Source organism: Esox lucius, chromosome 25 (genome assembly GCF_011004845.1).
Source record: "Esox lucius isolate fEsoLuc1 chromosome 25, fEsoLuc1.pri, whole genome shotgun sequence".
Lineage (NCBI taxonomy): Eukaryota > Metazoa > Chordata > Actinopteri > Esociformes > Esocidae > Esox > Esox lucius.
Window position 1 is genome coordinate 5,876,396 of NC_047593.1, and position 23,181 is coordinate 5,899,576.

The 23,181-nt window shown below is 43.4% G+C and overlaps 1 protein-coding gene across 2 annotated transcripts; it reads right to left on the reverse strand.

The window, feature by feature from the left end:
• Positions 1 to 143: 143 nt before the first annotated feature.
• pdcd4a (programmed cell death 4a) lies at positions 144 to 20,601 on the reverse strand. Of its 2 annotated transcripts, XM_010902647.4 has the most exons (12): positions 20,374 to 20,601; positions 20,146 to 20,243; positions 12,614 to 12,898; positions 12,234 to 12,331; positions 8,623 to 8,736; positions 8,178 to 8,399; positions 7,618 to 7,715; positions 6,270 to 6,384; positions 3,496 to 3,603; positions 2,878 to 2,988; positions 2,410 to 2,549; positions 144 to 2,291 (listed from the first exon to the last, which is right to left on the reverse strand). In XM_010902647.4, exons 2-12 carry the CDS (start codon positions 20,189 to 20,191, stop codon positions 2,240 to 2,242), a joined length of 1,389 nt encoding a protein of 462 aa, XP_010900949.1. In that variant the 5' UTR covers positions 20,192 to 20,243; positions 20,374 to 20,601; the 3' UTR covers positions 144 to 2,239. The 2 variants fall into 2 exon arrangements, with proteins under 2 accessions (XP_010900949.1, XP_019899462.1); XM_020043903.2 differs by lacking the exon at positions 20,374 to 20,601 and having other exon boundaries at positions 20,146 to 20,367.
• Positions 20,602 to 23,181: the final 2,580 nt, after the last annotated feature.

The following is a 23,181-nucleotide window of genomic DNA, read 5'->3' on the forward strand; positions in this document are numbered from 1 at the left end:
TACATCATTTAGAAAGTAGACAAGTGGCAATAACGTAAAATGAATGACTGATGCAGTTGTTTAGGACTGCCATCTAAATGTGTGCATAGGGAGATTTCAGCAGATGCGTCAGCATTCAATAAACAAATCATAGGAAAAAAATATTACACTGAAGAGCAGTATGGAATTTTATTGACATGATCTGCATGAGTCAGGCAGTTGGAAACGGTTTGCTGATCAAAAAATAATGTCAGAAAGATACCAATCATCAACATCAATACAAAAATGGCTCTTTGGGGCTTAAATGTAGAAAAGAAAATGTTTCAATTGTATAGGTATATATAGAATATATTTTGTAAGAGCTGAAAACAAATGTAATTTAACTGTATAGGACTGAGATAACACCTACCAAGTATCTGTTATTTGGACTGACAATTGGCATGTTGTTACACCAAAACTCAACGAAGTCGAAAATATTTCACCAGTGTCCATTATTCTTCCATGGATCAGGACCTTTTTCTCAGATTCCATGCTGCAGGGAAGAACACCTTGTTTGCTTTTACATTACAGCCTTGCATTCTAGTCCATAAAAATATATATATATATTCACTTGAAAAGGACAAATTAACAGAAGAATCGAATGAGCAAAATATTTTGAAATATTAATGTTGAAGAAAATGTTTTCCCCATCACTGATGAAAAGCTGATGTACACTGCCCTAAGTCAAAAGCCCCTCACACCTTCATAATGGTTCAAGCCATTGCCAAACCATTAGGATATAGTTAAAACAGGTGACACACTCAAAACCTCACCAATTAAGTAGCCTTTTTTTTTTATCACTGAAAATATGTACATTTTCCCCATCCTGAACCATCACATTATGATTTGGAGCCGTTTTTACATATTGGTCAACAGAGACATGAAACATCCATTGCATTCTCATACGAGCACTGCTACATCAGCGATAAGACTTCAGTTTCTCTCACACACTCCTGGGACCAGACCAGAGTTCAAATGAATTCTCTTTCAAATATTTTGAGCGTTTGATGTAGCCTGCCTGGAGCGCCTGAAAGGCCGGGAGACATTTGATGGGTTCCGCAGAGCCAGGCAAGCTCAATCAAGCATGGCTTTAGTTATCGGACTGAAAACCCTATAACCATCAACCCAGGGCTGCCTTGGATACAGGCACCAATGGTTCAACTGGATGAGGTGTAATGGTGGGAGTTTGTGAATAAGAATGTCACCATACGATTACATCAACACACTGAAGGGTTTTCTGTGCCTGTCAAGAGTCCAGTTTCTATCACTGTCAACAGACCAGCAAGAGAGAGGCTTTAGAGATCCTGAGTGTTTGTACTAAAAAGGGACATACCTTCCACTAAGATGAGGAAGTTCCCGATGTGGACTTTTCCTGACAAACCTTTTTGTGACTGGCTGCTGCTGTGCTTATTACATTGATCAAACTCGCCTAAAATCTAAATGTACTGATGTGGAGTGGACTGAGAAATAATCCAAAAGACAGGGCAAAATGAAACAAAACACAAATAATTCCAGAAGAACCATAAAAATGTTGTCTTCGAATTACATCAAAAGCTTTGGCCAAAACAAGAAATGCAGAGGTCACTGTCATTCCAAACAGCAATTCAGGTCATAATGAGCACTTACTTCATTACAGTACACGGCTGCCAAGTTTTTTTATTTTTTATGAGTGCTTTAGAATTTCTTTTTTTTCCTTTTTTTTTTAATGGATTTATTCCATGAGTATTAGACTGTACATGCAAAGCGAATAGAAAATGACAAGAAAGACTGTCACTGGTGTAGCAAAGGAACATTAAACCAAATCACCCGGTGCCCAGCACTAGACAACACGTAATCCCCTTTCCACTTCCGGTTGATCCTTAACCCCGTGATGCCATCTTAAGTGCCCCCCCCTCCTTTACCTCCTTTCTTCTGGGCCTCGACTCACAGAATCTATTCAGACTAACAGAACAGACTGAAGTGTGACCACCAAACACCTTTCCTACAAAAATGACCAGAAAGAAGAAAAAAAAAATCGGCCGGTCTCCTTGCTCGTCCTCCACCTGATCTCAACGTCCAAGGTGTGCATAGTTGTGTGCGTGTGTGTGTGTGTGTGGGCGGTTTTGATGACAGAGGTCTGGAGGTGGAGCAGGGGAGTCCAACCGCCAGCCTGTCCAGCCTCAAGCCAGCAGATCAGGGGTCGGGGCGGACGAGGAGAACGTATAGCACCTCCTCCTCCACACTAGTTCTTGATCAGACCACCATCTCCCTCGCTCACAAAGCGCTTACGTCCCCTGGTGGACAGACAGAACAGGTAGTCAGCTTATACAATTGGGAACATCCTCTTACCCAAAATTTTTTTAGTTAATTCAATAACTTAGAACCTGTTCAGTGCTCAACTGAGAGACAGACCTGGAGGGGCAGGTGTCCCTTAGCAGTTTGGTGATGACTGACTCTTGGTAGCAGAGATCCACAAAGGACTCCATGATGGTGTGGGCATGGGGCACGTCCAGGTATATTTCCGGCAGCTCGTCGTACACTCGCTGGAACCCCTGGAGCACAAGTTAACGGTTACGGTAAAGATGATTTGCAAACAAGCATACTTCTATAAAATAATCTCAAATCGTAAAACATCAGGAGAAGGTTAAACAAATCATGATGTCACTTCAGAGGTCAAGAGAAATTCCTGCAACAGTTTGAGATGCCTTGACAGGGTAGAGTTAAATTGCTCTGTGGTACCATCTGTGCCTCTTTTTTTAATCTAATGTCTGACGCTGGTAATCATCTACGTTTATTATGGCAGTGCTGTAAAATTTGAGATGTATTTTATTTCAGTATCTTTTTATCATCAAGAGATTCTGGTGTGTAATGCGCACGTACCCTGTTCATCTGGTCCACTGTGATGAGGCCAGTCTTCCAGAAGGACTTGAGGAGCTGACACATCATCTTAATGGCTGTGTCCCCATTGGACTCCAGCACCATGACAACGGCCTAGTGACCAGGCAGGAGAAAAGGAGAGGGAAGGAGTTGCGTTGGACTTCAAACATGCAAACGTATGTGGTCAGGAGATAAGGATCTATGGATTTCTTTTGGACAGAGGTGTAATTCCCTTATATTACCACATGGGGGCAGTATTTCTATAAATCTCAACAGAGAAGGGCTCTAATCTTATTTTAGCCACAATGTCAAAATTGGTTATATGTTGAGCATTCTGAAAAAAGCCAATATTAGAATACTGATTAACATTATGGTATGGGTCTGGAATAAGATTAGCAGTATGATTCGAATTGAGAAATGGCAGATAGTGTCCTTAAATCAAGGATTGGTTTGCAGGGAAAGAAATGGTGGGACTTCTTAGCAGGAAGGGGATTTCAGATGGATCATTATGGGATCAGACTAGCTCTTACAACAGACAGCTAAATACATAAAAATTGGGATACATTTCTGATACAATGCCCTTCTAAAATGACCCAATGCCCTTCCGGTAGAGAGGTTTACCTCATAGACAAGCTCGTGGTGGAAATGAGGCACTTCAAGGTCCCGCAGGCAACGCTCCGCCTCTTTAACCTCACCCGACACCAGGTACTCCTTCAGCAGCAAGTTCATCTAAAACATCAATAAAACGTTCAAAAGGCACCAATCAAATCGCTCTCTTCCCAATCATTTACCGCCCCTGGATAAAATCCTCCCGTATGTGACGACCAAGATTCAATCCCACTAAGCGAAATATTAGGTTCCTTCGATTAAATGTTCATATTCCCCAATAAGGCTCTCAGCAGTGACTAAGGACCTACTTCTCCACAATAACCTTTAACCTTCCAGTGCAGCTGAAGTCATGAGTGTACCTCTAACGACGAGAAAAGTCAGCCAATTGCAGTGTTTAACAACCAGAGTGTCGGTGTAGCCCTTAAACTTCGCATCCTAGTCCATTTGTGAACCATGTACTCGTTTGCTTAATGCCTAGCTTGGGCTGGTCTTCCTTTTCCTGTGGAAAACTATTCAAGTCGGTTTCTTTGTTTGAATATTCCAGAAGATAAGCCCCTCCCTCCACTGGAGACAGGCACTGAGCAGGCTACCAGTTTCGGTGTTCATTCTTTCCTTCGGTAAACCCCGAAGTCAGTTAGTTTGCAGGGAAATACGGAGACAGTTTTGGCGGTGGCCATCGTTGACGGTTGAATGGGTGCGCCGTCTCAAGCGGACAAGTACGTGTACCCAATCTTGACCTCATTCCAACCACGCCTGGCAATCGGTGCCAATCAAACTCAGTCTGTAAATAGGTACCTCATCTGCCAATCTATTGCAATCCCAGGCTATGGCCGACAACGTTCCCCTGGTCAGAATAAGGCCATAATACAAGGGCCGACCCGGGGGAGATGGCCGCATCCCCAATTAGGAGAAGTTCCACATACCTTCTCATATGGCGCGCACTCCATTTAGAGTGCACTTCCCATGAGCCCTGGTCAAAAGGTAGTACACTATAAAAGGGAACTGGAGGGCGTTTGGGACGCATCACATGCCCCGGAGGCCTTCCCATTAGTCTCGCGGTTTCTCGCCGCCACACGTCCGAAAATAGAACCCCAGCAAACTGTCACTGACACTGACTGGCTACATCATTGCTACTATTGTCGTGCGGTTTCGGTATTATTCATATTAACCCTGGCTTTACAAGCGGCCCTCGCCAGCCTATTCGCTTACACAGATGAAGCACGCAAACATTAGGAATCTCTCCGTGCTGGGACAAAATGGTACTACCATTGAAAGGGATATTTTCCCTAAAACCTACTGTCATTTTCTATGTTTCTGCCCCGTCCTCAACAGGGAAACCACCCACACCTAAACAAAGCAACAACATGGCAGTGGTATTCCTAATAAACACATGATCAGAATCAAAGATTGTTGTCAAAACACACCCTGTAACAGATATTTCCAGTTTTCGCTAAATAACTACCAAAGAAAAGAAGATGAAGAGGACAGAAGGAAAATGCGTACCTATAATGACATCCCCCACTCCTTATTTGATTAGCTTGCTACCTGTTACGGTAACTGTACCGCCTACTGAACTTAGTTCAGCCCGGAGTACCCCTAAAACACCTCAGGAATCTTAAAGTACAGCCTGGGGTCCTGGTCCTAACTACTTTGGAAACAAGGCCCATACTTTCTTTTGAAAAAAAAAAAAAAGAGCACGCTATACACAGAACGCTCGTGTACCACTTGAAAATGACACAAGGCAGTCCTGTTCTGGCAGGCGGTGTTGGTGTCCACTGTAGCCCAGGGAAAACCCCACATGATCAGGGCCTGGGGACCCACAAGGACAGGAAGGATATGGGCCTCTGGACAGCAGAGACAGACGCGTCGGTGTACAGATTACTGACAATAAGGCAGCATTTGCACAGGAATCTTTCCTCACCGACTAGCCTTCTGACCAAAAACGTCTGTTGCGATCGGTCCCAAGTCCAATTATCAGGGGGAAAGGTCAGAATTGGGATTCCAAACGTTTGTAAAGCCATGCTCATTTACAAGCAGGCACGCAGACACATACACACACAAAGAATGGTGCAAGATGATCCGTTAACCTGACCTCATGACATGAAAACCAAAACAGGCACGCGTGTGTGTGTAACTGTGCCTCTGCAATCATCCCGGCATGCACGAGCCCCGACGTGTGTATTTGAACTCTAGTTTTTGGCTTTTCCATCTGAGCCGAGCTCTCCGTGGGGGAGCGTTGTGCTGACACAGGCCTGGCAGGGCTCGCCGTGGCCTTTTCCCCCAGCATGTACATCGAACTCCCTCCCTTCTTGTTGCGTTTCGATTACATAACAGACCAGCGCAGATCCAGAACACCAGACACTGTTCCCTGTATCACAAATGGCTGCCTACTCCTTACAAGGTGTGCTACATTTGAGTAGAGCCCATAGCGATCCATTCTGAACACAAAATGTGATGGTTCAGGTCAGATGTGTTTAGTCCGATAGTGAGAACGTACAGGCGACCCATTTTAGACGCTGCAGAGAACAACAACAAATCGTCGACTGGTTTTACACGTTTCTGCCACTTGCAAGGCAGTGATTAAGATTGCCGAGATGCAATTTGATTCTGCCTGGGTGTGTTCTAGCACCACCAACAAGGCTTCACAATTCATGAATACATCCAGAACAAGGAGGGAGGGTTGGTTGCGTAACTGGAAAGAAATTAATACAGGCATCTCACTGATTTTAACTTAGGCATCCACCCTGACTGGCAGTGCACCAGGTCCCCTCCTTATTGGCTCTTACCTCTTTGACGAGGTGTTTGACAGGTCTCAGGCCCCCGCCCACACCCCACACGTTGTCCAGACGCACCATCTCCCGCTTCATGGAGAGGAGCACCGCCGCACGGTCCAACGCAGCCCTGAGGGGAGAGGAATAACCACAGCGGTCAAGGGAACCGACCATAACCACAACTGCAGAGAAAAGACAATGACAACAGACAAACATGGCAAGCAACCGCGAGAAATGAAACACGGGAATTCAAAATGAGGTCAGACTTGCCGAAATGGTTTTGCTTGTAATATATTTCATGTATTGAAAAAGGGAAAATCCACCATATAAAAAGAGTTTGGTGTTTTTTTTTTACAGTCTCCCAGTTACAAGTGATTAGCGTAGTTCCAAATATGATTATGCACATCAGCAGTTTTTTTTATTTATTATTTTGCATCAGAGAACTTCAGACAATGATGTAATTGATGCTGTCGGATGCAAAAATGGAGTGATGTAATCTAACAAATGTTTGTGGTTCACTGATTGCTCATAGAGCTGTTGGACTTTGCAAAAACAAAGGCCAGGCGGGAGTCCTCTTACCACCCAGGAAGCTCAGCGTTTCAAAATAGGGCACATCTAGTTCTACAAATTACTGAGAGCGTGCTAGCTAGCCTTTTTGAGATTGCAAAACAATCGCTGACCTGATAATTCCTCATTAAGAGCTGGACACCCTTAATTAATTCTGGATATTGTGGGTGCCTTACAGCCAGGAAATGTAGATTACACGTTTCAGCCAGTGAAATGTAGTTACCCTCATAGTAGTGTTGTGGGAGGATATTCACAATTTCTATGCCACATATGGTAAGACCATATTAACAGACATGAAATGTACCTTTAAGAGCAGCATTTTAGAGAAACTGTGGCCCACAATAATTTGAAATGTATTATCCATTAGGTGGTTTTATGTTTTAATTATAAAATCTGCGTGTCTGGTAATACAAAGTGGACTTTCACCGTAGCAGAATAAATAAACCGGGTCATTTACATTTAAGTTCTCTTTCTCAGGTGTGGGTATTACTTGTTTAACAACGGAAAATCAGACATTCCAAACATTAGGGTGAAACGACCCTGTTATCAGAACCAGGGGGACCATGCCGTTGCTTAGAGAAAGACTAGAAGCTTCCATGCTGGACCCTTACCGGGCAGTTGAAAACTGCCTCAGGCTGCTTTGATGTTAAGAGGGCCGTTTCCACAGTTTCAGTTTTTGGCAACAGATCTAGGATTTGTTGAACTTTAAAACCGGTATGTCCTACATCAACTTTCAGGGGCAACTGCCTTTCCATATGCCAAAGCCCAAGTCCTCAACCTCCTGATTGGGGCTCACCTGGCGTAGTCGCAGTCAACTTTGCCTTTGTAGCGGTCCAGGAATGACATGGGTAAAGCATGATCCGCTATGGCCCGGGCAATGAACTGTCCCAGCATCTGTTGAGTTGGACAAAGCTCTAAATCAGTTAAAACAGTCCAACCTATTAGGTTAAATATAGTAAATAATCCCTGTCTTGTTACGCACTTTATGTCACAAGAACAGGTCACACAAGGTACTGACCATACGACTGAACGACACTACCCACCGCACAATGGAACAACAGAAATATATTTAATTTAGTTATTGCCCTGTTTTCATCCCCAATTTGGTGTTACGATACTTATTCGTAGGAACTCCCAGTGGCCTCGGCACATTCAATGTGGAGGTGTGTCTTATGAAGAACATCTAATGCCATATCGGTCATTACCCCTCTGCTCGCTTAACCAGAAATTCAGAATCCTTCCCTCAATTGAGCTCCCCAGGCGACAAAGCCGCCACATGATGAGGCCAGGCAACCACAAGCGATAATTAACCTCATTGTTTTATTCTCCTCCACCATCTCATCTCATCCCCACTACCTGTGGTGCCTCTGGTGTGTCCAGAATGAGGTCCGGCAGCTCTTTGAGAATCTTGTCAAAGGCGCGGGCCATGTCAGACTCGGAGAGCTCCTTGCCCACCAGGTCGCTGAGTAGCCTGGAGGTGAGCTCCCGATGGCTGGCCTTGCCCTCCAGAGACAAGGAGACGGCCAAGCTGGAGAACTCGTACTTGTGATGGCCCAGGTTCAGATCTTTCAGCAGCATCTGACGGGAAGGGTCAAAATGTGGTCAGGGTCCACCAGAGGGGCCACGCACGCACGCAGCAAAGGCTTTGTCAGCAAACATAAATAACAATTCAACTGCCAGGATTTTGCTTGGTTGAGAAAAAACCTAAGCAAAGTAGATTCGCTGCCACCAAAACGCAATCACATAACCTATTTTTCATACATTCACCTCTTCTCTGGAGAACCACATGCAAATCGCTTACCTGGACTTCTTTTGTGTCCCCGTGCTCAAAGTATTCCTGTACGATTGGGTTGACAGTCTTCTCCAGTTCCTTCTCATCCAGCTCCGGAACAACTGTGGCGTACACAGTGTCACCCTTTAAAAAAAAATTTAAAAAAATAAATACTTAGCTTTTTATGGGCAAGAACATTTTGTGTAACTTCAAACCGGTTATATCAGCACACATTTAACAAGGTATTCTTCAAAGTAAAGAATAACATAAAAAAAAATATATGTTTTCAATTTCTAATGAACTGATTGAATAGGTGTTCCCCACTTTCTGACAATATTTGGTACAGGCGTATTTTTTTTTAAATGTTTTTTTAAATCAACCAGGACATTTGGTGAACAGTAATTTTCAACCCTACCCACATATTCTGTTGGATTAAGGTCTGGCATTGACTGGGCCACTCCAGGACATTGGCCTTTGTTTTAAAGCCACTACAGCTTTGGCAGACCGCTTGGGGTCATTGTCCTGTTGGAAGCTGAATCTTCTCCCAAGCCCTAGGGGTTTTGACCATGTTCTCAATCTCCTTCCACTTCTTTCTCACCTGGTTTTTGAGGACGGCCTATTTTAAAGAGATTCACAGTGGCATATTCTCTCCTTTTTTTAATAATGGAATTCACTCTGCTTCAGAGAAATTCAATGCCCGGTAAACGTTCTTCTATCTTACCCTTGATTAGTGCTTTTCAAAAACATTATTCAAGATTGGCTCCTGTGTTCATGATGTAGTTTTTCTTAGTTTTTACTATCCAACTGTAGGACCTCCCACAGACCACCCACAGTCAGGTTTACCATGTGAAACTTAATTCCCCAAAGATGGACTCCAACTAATTATGACTTCTAAAGACGGTTAATCAGTAACAAAAAGTTACATACTTAAACACTGTGTGGAATCTATGAAAGAATTTCCATGTTTAGAATGCATTATTCTATACAGGACTATGGTGCACATGTTAAGGAATATTACAGGGGTAAAAGACAGTAAATGGCTCTGAAAAGCCAGGATAGGGTCCACATAACCGCACGATGGCGGTACCGTGGCAGTGCTGATATAGGCTTCTAAGCTATAAATATAAACAGACCACTTGCTCCACTGAAGGATTGATATTTATTGAAACAATAACAAGCCTTATGATTGACTCCGGCTTATCTTGGAGAAAGTCAGCTTGCTCCTCAGTAAACAGGACATCAGGAAACTCGAGCGGAGAATAAGATCTCTATTGTCTTGACCAACTACTACTAAAAACCAGGTTCTCTTAATGGACAAAACACCATTAGAGGCGCGAGGGAGGAGTTTGTCCTTTACCCAACTCTCTGACTCACTTTCCTGTTTTCCCTTACCAGTACTTGAACTTTAGGAATGACCAAAACTGTTCTGGTATTGTTGGACTAATAACTTGTTATTCCACAACAGTTAGACTCCAGGAAGACCAAGTGTCACTATTGTGTCAACTAACAGAGGTACATGCCAGTGCCCAAACCCATAAGCTTATCAGCTTGAGCAGTTAAAATTTCACAGATTAAGTTGTTTTTGATGAGTGGTTACTTTAGAAAAGTGAGTGGGGATGGAAGCTTACTTTCAGTCTTACAAACAAGACCTATCAGACCCTTATAATTTGCCTTTACTTCACTAACAACCTAGCTACAAGTGATCCTAGAAACACCACTACTGGGAGATGTTAGTGAGTGACTATTAGTTCCTCAGTATCACTATTCACTAGCTACCTGCTGCTGGTGTTGTAGCCAATAAATCACGAGTCTGAAATCAAGTTCCAAGTCCCTAGTGGTTGAGTCGTAATCCTTCGTACCCGAATCACATGTTCAAGAGTTGCACCAAAAATTGCGGCCCAACCATTTTGGTGCGCAGAATCATCAGTCCGGCACAGTTCTAGGGCAAACTAGAAAGAATAATACAGCCACCATTTGCTTTTGTAGTTATGAGAAAGAAACTTTTTGACAAAGATTAAGATGCCAGAGTCCATGCCCAATGTAAGTCAGGTCACGAGTCTCTAACGAACCCTGGAGTAGGTAGTGAAACAGTACCGGCTGGCCTGCATTCACCCTTCCAAAGCAGCGTCTGCAACAGCAGCACTCAAGGCCAAACTAGAATACGGCTCGCACTATCAGTTTATTTCCAGGTTTTTATCTCTTGCGAAATAACCTTGATTAGAGCCCTTTTCCCACTGCAGGGTTCGGTTAGTGACCTCACACAGGAAGGCAAACATAAACGGCCTTCAGCATCCACTTCAAGCTAAAACTGGGGACTCTGTTTGAAAACATTAAGTGCGACGGGAGCAAAAACCAGGTAGAAATGTACACATCTTCAGAGGCTAAATGTTCACAATTTTATTACCAATGCAGAAGGTAAGACAGGAACGTATTGGCTTGGCCAAGTAGGTATAACTTCTTAGCAAAAGGTTCTGGGAGGAGATCCTCAATTGAAAGTGATAACTAAATCTGTTCTTCCAATAATTCCTCAAAAATGGTTAAAAGAACAAAGTGGGCAGGTTTCTAAAATACTTATTTAAGGAACCATTTTAAGTTATTTGAAACACCCTTAAACATTTTTCCATAAGAAACTTGAAGCCCCCCCACCCCCAAGTTCCAATAAAGATCCCCAAAAGAATATAGCAGGAACCTTTTCTTTCAGAGTATACAACAGTGTATTTGTAAGGTAATTCATCCAAAATGTCATACAAAAGTAACATTGTTACCTATTCCAACCTTTAAAAAGCCATGGTATGATTCATAATGCAAGTCATAGTCTTGTTTCTGCATCATCTTAACACTTGAGGGACAACTGAGTCAACAGTGCTGCTGAGCCATCTTGATAAAGCACTAATTCGGGACAGAACATGGCAGTTACTGCTTCATTAAACAGTTATTGTTAGAAAACTGGGTCCATGTTAGCATCCCTTTTCTAATAGGCTGTGGTGGGCGCTGGCTAGGCAGGATGTGATCGACAGATGTTTCTTTACATAATCAAACATTCAAAATACTGCTACATTTGGAGCCATGCCTCACAGTATTTTGATTAGTTAACATCTAAAGCCAACTTCAAATGGATTCTGTGCTTGGCTTATGTGAACTGCGCGGAACGGACTGGAGACGAGATTATGCTACTTAGAACTGCGGTAATGGATGGGGCCAACAAGGTTGTGTTTACGTCCAATACGAAACACACGAGACTCCTGAGGACTCCCAGTTGGGAACATTTGTCTATATGGGACAATACCTGTTCGCCTGGGAGTATGTGTCCACTGCATCTACCACCAGTGTCCGTCTGGCCCTCCCATCGGCGGTAGCATGGCTATAAAAGGTCTGTAATCCAACGTGAGGCCACGGCTTTGTGATGACTGGCCACTTCTGAACAAAGCTAGTCCAAAAGCAGAGCTCAGAGCAAAACCACCAGAGAAAGAAACTGATCCCATAGCCACATCGTCAGACGCAGGGAGCTGACAACATATTGTTTTTTTTGTATCGGTGGCGGCAGTTGGAGAGGTGTAGAGGTCATGGGTGTATGCAGAGGCGCTACTTTGTTGACATGGGGTAACAGAAAGCTCATGTACACACACACACACACCTCCTACCTGTTCAATGGCGTCGTAGTTGGGGTCCTTGACGTCTAGCTCCTCGACTTCGTAGACCATCCCTGCCGCTCCCCACACGCCTTTACCTCCCGCACCGCCTGACGAGAGAGCATTAGACGCACGCTGAGTATACATTCGTTGTGTGAACCCAGTGACATGCCCTCAGCCTCACGCACTGCATTGGGTGCGGTTCCCCACAATTATGTTCCCGTACAAAAACGGTTAAGGCCACAGACAAACAGGGTAAAACTCTTGTGTCCATCTGAACTGTAGCTCAAAATATTAGCACAGGCAAAAAGAAACAAAAATCTGCAGTGATTAGCGCCCTTTGCTTGGGCAGGCCCCTATATCGTGATTAACCGTGAAACGTCGGCACGTACCTTTCTTGGGCAGGCCCCGGCCCTTGCCCGCCCTAGACTTGCGGTCGTTGGGAACGGGCACCTTGCCCTTTGGGCTGTGCGGATCTCCGCCCGCCAGCTCACCGGACAGCGACTCCGACAGCGACTCGCTGCGGGATGAAGACTTGCGCAGCCGCCGCTTGGCTTTGGCCTTGAGCCGTGCCTCGTGGAGGGCCTTCTCCTGTGGCGTCCAGTTGCCATTCACCTCGGCCTCGAGCGCTGCCTCGTCCTCGTCCAGCTCTGCGTTGTTGTCGAAGGAGAACACCCCTATGAACGGATACGGGACAGTTTGAAGCTTCAGTATAAATCAAATATAAACTTCAGGTAAATACAAAAACCAGCAGGCTGGCATCCTGTTGGGTTAAGAAGTAGACTGAGCGGTCTTGTTCAGTGCTATTAGTACAACAACAGACACAGTATGTAAAACTTGACCGTTCATGAGATTATGATCGCTAAAGGATTACAGAGCAAAAAAGAAAGACAGAAGAGAGGGAGCGACAGTAAATCGAGGAAAATATCCAAAACCTCAGCTTGTGGAATGTTCAAGGAGGAGCGTATTCTGGTACAGAACTGCTGTTAATCTCTGGAGAATGAAGACTAGCGTCAACAACTTTGAACTATCCTGCCCACACAGGCGAGTAGGAACGGACTCCGGTGATACCAACATTGGCTTTCAGCTTGTAGTTAATCTTAAGGCAGCTGGTAGCTTGTAATAACTTACGCATCTTATTGCTTCAACCTACAGAGCGTTCCCCATCAGACATGTATCTAGATGGGTGCTCTGTGCTGCAGCTTAAAACAGAATTATGAAATGTTTACAGCAATGGCCCTTCAGAGGTTTATAGCTTTATGATACGAACCAGCTGCTAGGGACCATTAAGCCAGGATCATAAATGTTTTAAAGGTAAATACGTCGTGATGCACACTAAGTCCATACCTTCCACTGTCAACAGGGTCGAGACTCCACCCTCTTTTTATGACAAAGGCTTATTTTATCAGGTCCACCCAATAATGGGGTAAGCAGAGATAACAGTGCGGAACGCTGGTCCGTTAAGCAACCCTATCAATCTTATCTGCTTTTGAACGGTTTGCATTTTAATGATACAGAACAACCCATGTTTTTCATCAACCGAAAGAGGAGCTAGTTTGAAGAGCTAAGATAAACATGTCAGCTTGTACACTAGAGCACGCTGGGTCCGCATGGGACACTCCCAGCTGTTAGCTGTGTTAGCGGTTAGTCCACATGAACACAATGTGCAAAACTAAGTCTAAATGTCTAACCTAACATCCCAACAGTGCCAAATCCCACAAATGCACATTTCATAATGGTTTTATACTAGCTTTTATCCTTCAATCAAAAAGGGATAAGCAGTAAGAAAAATAAAAAAATAAACCAAGGACCTCAGGACTCAAGACCCAGTCAAGGGTCCTGTATTTTCAGACCCTAACCCTAAAAAGGGTCAGTAGGTTTGTGTTTACTATCTCTATATATCTCTATCTATATCTCTATCTATATATATATATATATATATATATATATTAAAACATTAATTGTGAAACCCCTCCCTAATTTAAACTACAATTCCCAGTTACTCTTGGATTTTTATGAAATGACAACTCAAAAGGGGTAAATGCCAACATTCTCTATACTCCTTTGTAAAAAATGGAAGATGCATTGGGATCAGACATAAAAAGGTGTCAAGTCCACAGCTGATGCCACTGCTTGACAGCACGTCCTTCCACTAGGACTACCCCAAGCCCACCTCCCAAACCTATTCTCTGGTCACTGTACGCATGTTAGACATGGCTCAGACGTGATCGCATTAAGGCTGTGTGACAGGACACAACAACAGCTGAGCCGGAGCCCGGGATCCTGACGCGAGCCAGCACATGGGGAGGACGAGCTCAGGTCAGCGTTTTCGCCTCCACTTCGGCGTCGAGGCTACCTCTCAGCATGAGCTTGACTACATATGGCAGTGTCGGACCCCGCGCCAGTCACATGACCTCCCACCCCCACCACCACCACCCCCACCACGCATTGCCTCAGGAGAAGCAGGAATTTGACAGGGTGTAATGAATACCCCGGGAGCCCGCCTGCGGAGTTGGGCCAGGAAGACGACAGGCCCCGGCGAGAGTTACGGCCTGACGGATTACAGGGAGGAAGAATGGCGGAGACCTAGCGCCAGTCAAACTACTTTTACAGGCCGCGAGGGCCCCGCATCTCAGTCCAAAACGCCACCACTTCTGACTGCTGCCCTGTAGTGTTCCATAACAAAGCCCGATACAGAGAGGTCACATTTAGGGCGGAGTCTGGGGCCCGGCATTCCTGGAAGGCTGGACAATCCCTGTGCTTCCGGGCCCTGAGAGGGATGTCCATCAGTCCAGAGTGAGATGTCAGTAAGGCGTACACCGATCAGGGGAAGAGGGTTCCTAGATGGTGTGAAAAGGCCAGGGGTCCGTGAGGTTGTAGTGGCACGGAGGTGGCCAACACACACAGCAACTGTAAAATCAGAATTGGTCTATATTGGTCGCAGAGAGAGAGAGCTTGTCACGCTCTTATTCTAACCACAAGTGTTGGCAAGCCTACCATTGGTCATGAATACGCGCTGGCTCTGCGAAGCTGTAAACAACTGACCGAGTCGCTCCTCCACCCCTCTTCACAGAGGCCTCGTGCCCTGCCAGAGCAGTAAATTAGGGCCTGACTGGCGTCAACCGGCCAAAAAACCAACATGGCCTGCTGGAAAGCGGGGGAGCAGAGAAGGAGAAACGGGGAGGACTCCTGCCAGGGTGAGGCTAAGTCAAGCAATGCAAAAGCAGAAAAAAAAAAACACACCTAACAAGCAACAGCAACTTTACAGGGACAATTCCCTGTGTTGCACAGTACAGGCCACACGCCTCACAACTCAGTGCTGCGGTCTTTAGAGGGCCGGAGTACATCACAGTTACATATAGTAATACCATTGTTAACAGATTAGTTTAATACTTAAGTTGACTTATTAAGACGCATAACGAACTTCACTATCGCAGCTTGTGCCAGCACAAGATCATGTATACTAATGCCATAATCGGTGTAACAGATATTAATGCGCACATGCACATTCTCTAGGGAACTGAAAGTGCGTTTCTCTTAGTTCTTTTGTCGCCTCCTCCAGTTGTTAGGTCCCAAGTGGGTGTGTTTAGCTCAGTCTGGTGACGACTGAAGCAATCACAGAACCCTTCTGCTCTCAGAATTTAATCCAGCCTGTGCCACGAGCACTCAGGCAAATAGACTAATCCAAGTCTGAAACACCATTTACCTCAAAAACACTCATCTTAATATTATTACAGTAGCCTTAGGAAATTAACTGCACCCCATTACCACCGCCCCAAAACAACATCCACTGGACAGTCAACATATCCTCCTAAAAGCTTTATGCTTAATCCAGGTCATTGAGGGACGTCGTCAAAAACGACACCTGGTATTCCTTTGTTAGCAGCCTGCGAGCCTAGCGGTCATTATTATTCAGTTGGAAAGCTAATCAGCCTACAGGTTTGAGTGTGTGTGGATAGGCCTGGCTCTGACCTGGACACTCAGAGCCTGTTGCCCATTTGTAAGTGGGTGAAGAAACGCTTTCAGAGAGCTGGGAGGATTGAGAGATTGTTGTGTCTGGTGATATGGAAAACAGAAAAGGAAACCAAAAAAGGGAACACAGTTCTGAAAAGTTACCCAAAAAAATTAAATCCACATTTTCAAAGAACCTGGAGGAAAAGAAAACCGCATCTAAAAGGAATAAGTAGAAAAAGTAGCAATCATCCAACCTAGAGCTCTACAAAAGCCTTTTGGGAACACAAAACCTGTGCAAGGGTACATTTGCAGAACTGTGCACCCTGGTTTCCATATCCCCAATCTCTCCAGCCTGTTTGGCTATATGAGTGACCTACCTGCTGAACGGTCACAGTCACCTCACACCATGTCAAATTCTGTCAACCCTCCCAGCTTCCTGAAAGTGTTTCTCCACCCACTTACAACTTGGCAACAGGTTCTCAGATTGTCCAGGTCAGAGCCAGGCCTAACCACACACAAAGATTCTGGATGAAAAGAAATCAATAGTATCTAAAAGGAATAAGCAGGAAAAGCAGCAAACATCCAACGTAGCATTCTACAAAAGCCTTTTGGGGAAGCTATCAGAGCTTCACAAACACAAAGCCAGTGCAAAGGAGCCTTAACATGATCAAATGTACTCGCAAGCGGCTGTCAGACAGGGCTGTTATCCACGTGGAGAAAAGCTTTTGAAACCTAGTACAATAGGAAGGTGCCATCAAGCACAGCAGTAATCTACAAGCCAAATGCTCTGTAGCAAAACTCAATGATACGGTGTGCCCTGCTGAACACAGCGCCAGCTCTCTAGTGGTTGACTAGGGTGTGGTTAAAGTCACGCAGAGGACAGGGCATGTTGGTCGGTGGTTGTGTCCTGGGAAGATTCAACTGTCAGTATGGAACTGACACAGATGATAGTCCAGATAGGCGATACAACTGGCGAGCTGACTGGGGGTAATACGCTTAACAGTGAGGACACCATTTCCAATTACGGCAATTATTCAATTAGGCTTTTTGAAAAGTGACGTTTTGCGCTCCTTTAACTGATATCAGTGTTTTAATTAAATAGGTGTTTGCAACCCCCCCCCCCAAACAGGCAAAATCCCCAAACGTTCCCTATCCCCAGTGTTATGCCCTATAAAGGGATTAGGATTGCATTTGGGATGAATCTCATATCAGTTTCCAGCTATGTTTGTTTAAGTTCCTCCTTTGAACTTAAAATGGCTACGGTTTGAGAGGTAGACAAACCACAGCGTACATTGTGTGTAGTCAGTAGGCCGTGTGCAAATCCAGCTTGACATTTTAGTGCAGTAGACGCTCTATTGTTCTCCACTCTATGGACATCATTAACATCAGGAGGGAGGCAGGGTGTAAAGGTACACGTGTTCTTACCAAACAGTTCACAACAGGGACTTTGGTTCAATCCACGTGTGAATGGCCAGTAGTGGGGATCTGAGAAACCTTGAGGTAAATACATTGAATTGGATCAATTGCGGTGAACCAAATCACAAGAATCAATATAATTTATAAATGACAAACTATTAGGAGTGGAGTTGTGACAAGGCTTTAATTGACATTTGGTCAGCATGTTATTGGAATTTGTTAAAACAGGCAACTCACAAATGAAGACAAATGGTTGGTGACCTTAATAAATGGGTGGAAAAATAAAAACCAAAATATACCATAACACACTGTGATACAAGTGGTTTGGCAGCCAATGAAAAACCCAGGAACCACAGTTGAGTTACAGAACTTTCCTACATCTTGGAGTTACAGAGTTCCCAGTTGTACAGTCTGATGCCACCACCATGTTGAAGCTTATTTTGGAAGAGTTTACTAACAACAACTAACATTATGAACTCCAGCAACTATCAGGTTATTTAAGCCATAAACCTGATTGCCTCTGCCAAGAGCCTGAAACTTGGCCACAAGTGCATGGTCCAGCAAGACTAAGACAACAAACACATACCAGAATGAACATTTTTAAACACCCATCTCAGTCTGCAGACATAAAAGACACACTGGAAACCTGTGGTTTGAATCGAAGTGGGCTACCGTTCTATCAAAACCCTTTCAGACCCCTGCTGCAACAAACCTGACTTAGCTTTCCACCCAGCTAATTATTCAAATCAGGCGTGCTAGATCTGGGTTTGAGGAAACAGGGACAGGGTTGGGTGGCCCTGGTGAATATGAATCAGAAAACAAACATCAACTAACATACTTATAATTCAAATGCAATTTGTTCCAGTTGCAGCTAGGTTCATTCTAAGGCTGTGCAAGATTCATCGTCTGTGCTATGGACAATGCAGCGTTTCAGGGGTTAAATCCTCTCACTGACAGTTGTGCAGAGCTCAATAGACCCACATAGGCATGTATGTTTGCAGTCTGACCCCCCTCCTCTGACCCACACACAAAGGCGTCTTTGACAGAGAGTGTAACCACCGCCACAGTAGTCTAGCTGTGTAATCAAGCACGGCAGGCCTTCTTCGACTAGACTAGGGCCAACAGAGTTTATAAGAGAATGCAGCCAGTCCATCGGTGTACAAATGTATGGACCGCTATATCAAACAGTGACTCAGGCTAGTAAAGTACAAAGCACATACTAATATTGTGTTTGGGGGGGTGTATTTTAAGTAGTAAATTCTTATTTTTCAACATGTTATAAAAACTCAAAAATTTAATTTATAAGTTATATAAAAATAAAGGGCACCCATTTTACTCATGTAACGTGAAAGTGCATTAAACGCAAGCATTACATCAGGCATTTCGATCGGTCCATATGGAAAGGTGCCACTAATCTAACATGATTTCGGAAGTAGCTACAGTACAAGGTGGTATATGTGGTATGACTACCAATCCAGAATTATCTGCTCTTTCAGTGCTGGATGTGGAAGATTGAATGTATTATGTTCAAGTCCATATACACATTAAACAGAACAGCTTTGGCAAGTGGAAGACATAATGCGACCATTTTGCATAGCAAGGGACATTCATATCAACGCAATAAGTGTGATTACAGCAGATTTAAGCACCCGTCTCATTTCCCATGGCTAAATAAAATATTTGCAATATCGTATAGACATTTTACTCAAACACTGTACATAACCATAAATCAGCTGTATTTGTTTCAGTATTTGTTCATGAATCCTATAGTCAATGTAGCGATTACTGTTACCGTCGGATTGCACGTCTGTTAAGGGGGCGTGGCGTTGTTTGACAACAACATTCAGTTCCTTGTCTGTCCGCATTCTAATACAACAAAGGGTCAGGTAAGATTTCATACAATTTCTGACATTATAATTAAAAACACATACAGCCCAGCTTGGCCAACAATTTACCTACTGATGCACCGACGTTTATGGCAGTTCCAGGCTAGAGGTGAAGAAAATGTTATTCAAAGTGGCATTTAAAAAAAATCCCTTTTATGTCGCTAATTGTGTAGTCCAATTTCCACAATGTATACAATGTGTCTTGACTGAATTCCCAACAATCACAGAAACATCCGTATGTTGAATAGCGGAAGGCTAAAAACGTATGGCAATGCCAGCAAGTAAGCTGATAAAAAGCGGAAGGGAATGCGACGTTAAAACCCTGAAAGGGTTAACTGCTAGAACGTCTTGTTAACCAGAGCAAGAGATAGTGTATCCTCTAACAATATATAACGATGGATGTCAGACAGTTATACCTACATAACTCTGCAATTCGTAATAAGTGAGTTGGCCGTCGAGTTAACTTGCTAGCTGGCTTCGATGTTAACAGCCTTGCGCTAGTACACAAGTGCTCGAGCACGAGAGCACATGGTGGAGAGTGGCTGAAACTGCAGCACAAGCCTTTCAGAGACAATGGCCACTAGCATGTTTTCTTGATTCAATCTGTCCATTTATTGCTTCAAAACAAGCGTGCATGACTGCACATGCTACTCAGTGTAGATACTCACCGTCGTGCTTTTGAACAGTGGTCCATGTCTCTACTTCGGTCGCCATGGCGCTCTTAAAATATTTTTTTGCCGTTTGATAGCAATCCCAAACGTCTGGTCTGTTACGAAAACAAATCGGAGAAATGTGCAAAACAGTGTGAACAAACGATCAAACAACACGTGCATCTAAAGTAAACATCGACGTTATTCACTTCGGGCTAAAAATAATGCGAGTACTGTAATCCTCACCCCCAGATAACGTGCTTGCTCGCGCTAGATAACGTCAGCTATACAAAATATATATTATGAAATACAGCAGTGTAAACAAATGTGAAAAATTCGACAGATTAATATTACTACAAATGTATAACTACTACTCCTTTCAGACAAAATCTGAAAAGAGCATGCAAAAACGATAAGCAGAACAAAAACTAGTCCGTGCACATTTCAGCTGCAACCTGGAAAATAAACAGTCTGTTTTTAACTTTGAAACGTCTGGAGGCGTGTTCAGCATGACGCAACGTTTTGTAACGTTCAGATAGAAAAGGGTATATAGAACAAACTCTTTTCTGACATGGATTTATAGTAAGGCGTCATATAACTCTATTCATGGCAATTTCTATCTGCGACGTTTTGGAGACTGCGATATCACGTGGATAATGCTCGAACAGGAGTGGTTATATACTTCTTATAGGAGGTTAATACAAGGCCAGGTCCTTAAATGTTCTGACCAATCAGCATAGACAAAAAAAAATAGCGTTTTGTTTTGGTTTGTGTTTATACTGTGTGACGACCAGACGGGTTGTCAAATGATTTTGTTTGATGTTTATGCATACATGTGTAGATCTATAGATGTGAATGTTATTTAAGAGCAAGTTGGGTATCTATGTATTCTTTTATTAATTCAACCAATTTAACAAATCCATCTCAAAATCTGAGCACACTTTCTGCCCTTAACCACACTGCCACAACTGATCATTTTAGATCCTTATCACTAATAAAAATGCAATTTTAGATGCTTTTAATCAACGTTTTATTACAGCAGTCTGTCTTTTTGAGAAAACTGCTACGGATAACCCAAATGACAGAAGTATAAATGATAATGGAATACATGACAATCGAGTAATCATGCAATTTTAAGCTTTTACCTGGCCCCAGCTCTAATACAGAGACTACATTGTTGGTGAATTATATTTTCTAGCCTTCTCTAAAATCAGAATGTAAACTTTTGGATGACACCATAATTACTACCCTAAAAGGTTTTGTTATAAACTGATTCCTTCCTGTGAATAACTTGGTATTTGGTTAGATTAAAATAGTTTAAAACATACATTACTGAGTTTGTGAAGAAGCTAAATTGGTATATTAGTATATTTAATAGAAACAAATCATGTTTGTCATGCATCATCATACAAATTAATATTTGCAAGCTAAATGTATGTCCCTGCTAGATTATGGTGATGTGCTATAAATCCATGCCTCAGCTTCTGTGGATCCTGTGGATGCAGTCTATCATTCAGCTTTGCCTTTTATCACTAGTGTGATTTTTTTGCAAACATTGTCTATTATATCCTACAGTAGGCTGAGACATTGGTTGTTGTTTTTATTTAAGGCTGTCTTGCAGAAATGTCCTGACTATCTAACCTAGAAAATGTGATTGAAAAGAGCAAAACACGCTCCCAAGACTGACTAGGACTGGATAAACACAGTAACACTGCTTTTGGATATTATTCCCCACATTATAGAATGCCATTTTGAATTACAAAAAGCGGAAAATTCATTTAGTGCTTAAATGCAATTTAAATGTCTGTCAAACTAACTTCATTGTTAATTGTGATTGTTTTTCTTAATGTGTGGTATTTTATTTCTCTTTTTTGCATCAAACATTGGAATACAGGACTCAGATGTGAAAGAGACCTTGGTCTCAGCTTTGGGCCTACTGGAGCTAGAGTCCAATATGAAGGCATTTATCACAAACCAGCCTCAGAAGCAGATGGAGGGCCTCTGTGATTGAAGGGGGTAGCTGTTACTGCCACCGGATCAGCGCACTGTCCAAGGCTCAGACGTCTCTGGAGAGTGTACTGTCTCAGCCCACAGGGGGGAAAGGCCAGTGGGGGTAGTAAAGGAACACCCCCCAGTTGATTCAGTGAGGCTGGGCTTCATAATATGGGAGGTAAACAGACCAACTATGTGTTTACATGCTATGATTCTTTCGGGCTACATCAAGCATTGACATTTCCTCCTTATGCATGTAGAAGGGGGAGGAAATATGAAAGGCCTTTTTACCTAAAGAGTGTTCATCATATTTATTTATGATTACAAGTATGTATCCAATCATAAGTTTGTATTCAAGAACAAGTGTGTATTCAAGAACAAGTCGCGTGCCAACGTATTCATTCATTTGCATACCCTCACAGCCCAAGTTCAGTTATTCATCCAGTTTACAGAGCAGGAGGAGGAACTGCCCTTCCTTCAGGCAATGCTCAAACCACATCCAAGCTCTTTGTTCTGCCACATCTGGTCTCTTGGCTGTTCCACTCCTATGGTAGGGCATCTTCCACTCAACCAGTTTACAGGCAGTTTTCTCTCCTGGCACACCAATGGTGGAACCTGCTTCCTCTTGAAGCTAGTTTCAGGAAAGTTCATTTGCAAATTCACTTGGGCATCCATTGGCCCTTTACAGCGAGTGTGCAATGAGTGTGGACCATGAATTGCATAATTTAAGTTAGTAGTGTGTCCCGAATTTGAGGCAATTATTAAACCTCAAGCCACTCACTGAAAGTCCCACTGAGTTCCAGAGGGCTCTGTAAACGATATAATATACTGTATATACTGTATAATATGATGCAAAAAATGCATTAGCTCCAAGTGTAGCTGAGCTAGGTACTTAAAACTTTAAAACCAAAAACTGCACTGGCAGTGAGGAATGGCCTTCATGGAAATGGATCAGTTAGTTTATGCAACATGAACCTGTTGGTGCGGTTAGATGGCTAACCACACTGTAGAGGAAAAACACAGAGACATGGCATGAAACACTTGAACACATGCACAAACACA

Excerpts from the sequence above, each read along its gene's own strand:
- pdcd4a (XM_010902647.4), bottom strand. The coding sequence starts at position 20,191 with ATGGCGACCGAAGTAGAGACATGGACCACTGTTCAAAAGCACGACG. Across the intron at positions 3,604-6,269 it reads TCAAACACCTCGTCAAAGAG|ATGAACTTGCTGCTGAAGGA; the intron begins GTAAGAGCCAAT and ends TTGATGTTTTAG. Across the intron at positions 2,989-3,495 it reads ACCACGAGCTTGTCTATGAG|GCCGTTGTCATGGTGCTGGA; the intron begins GTAAACCTCTCT and ends CCTGGTCACTAG.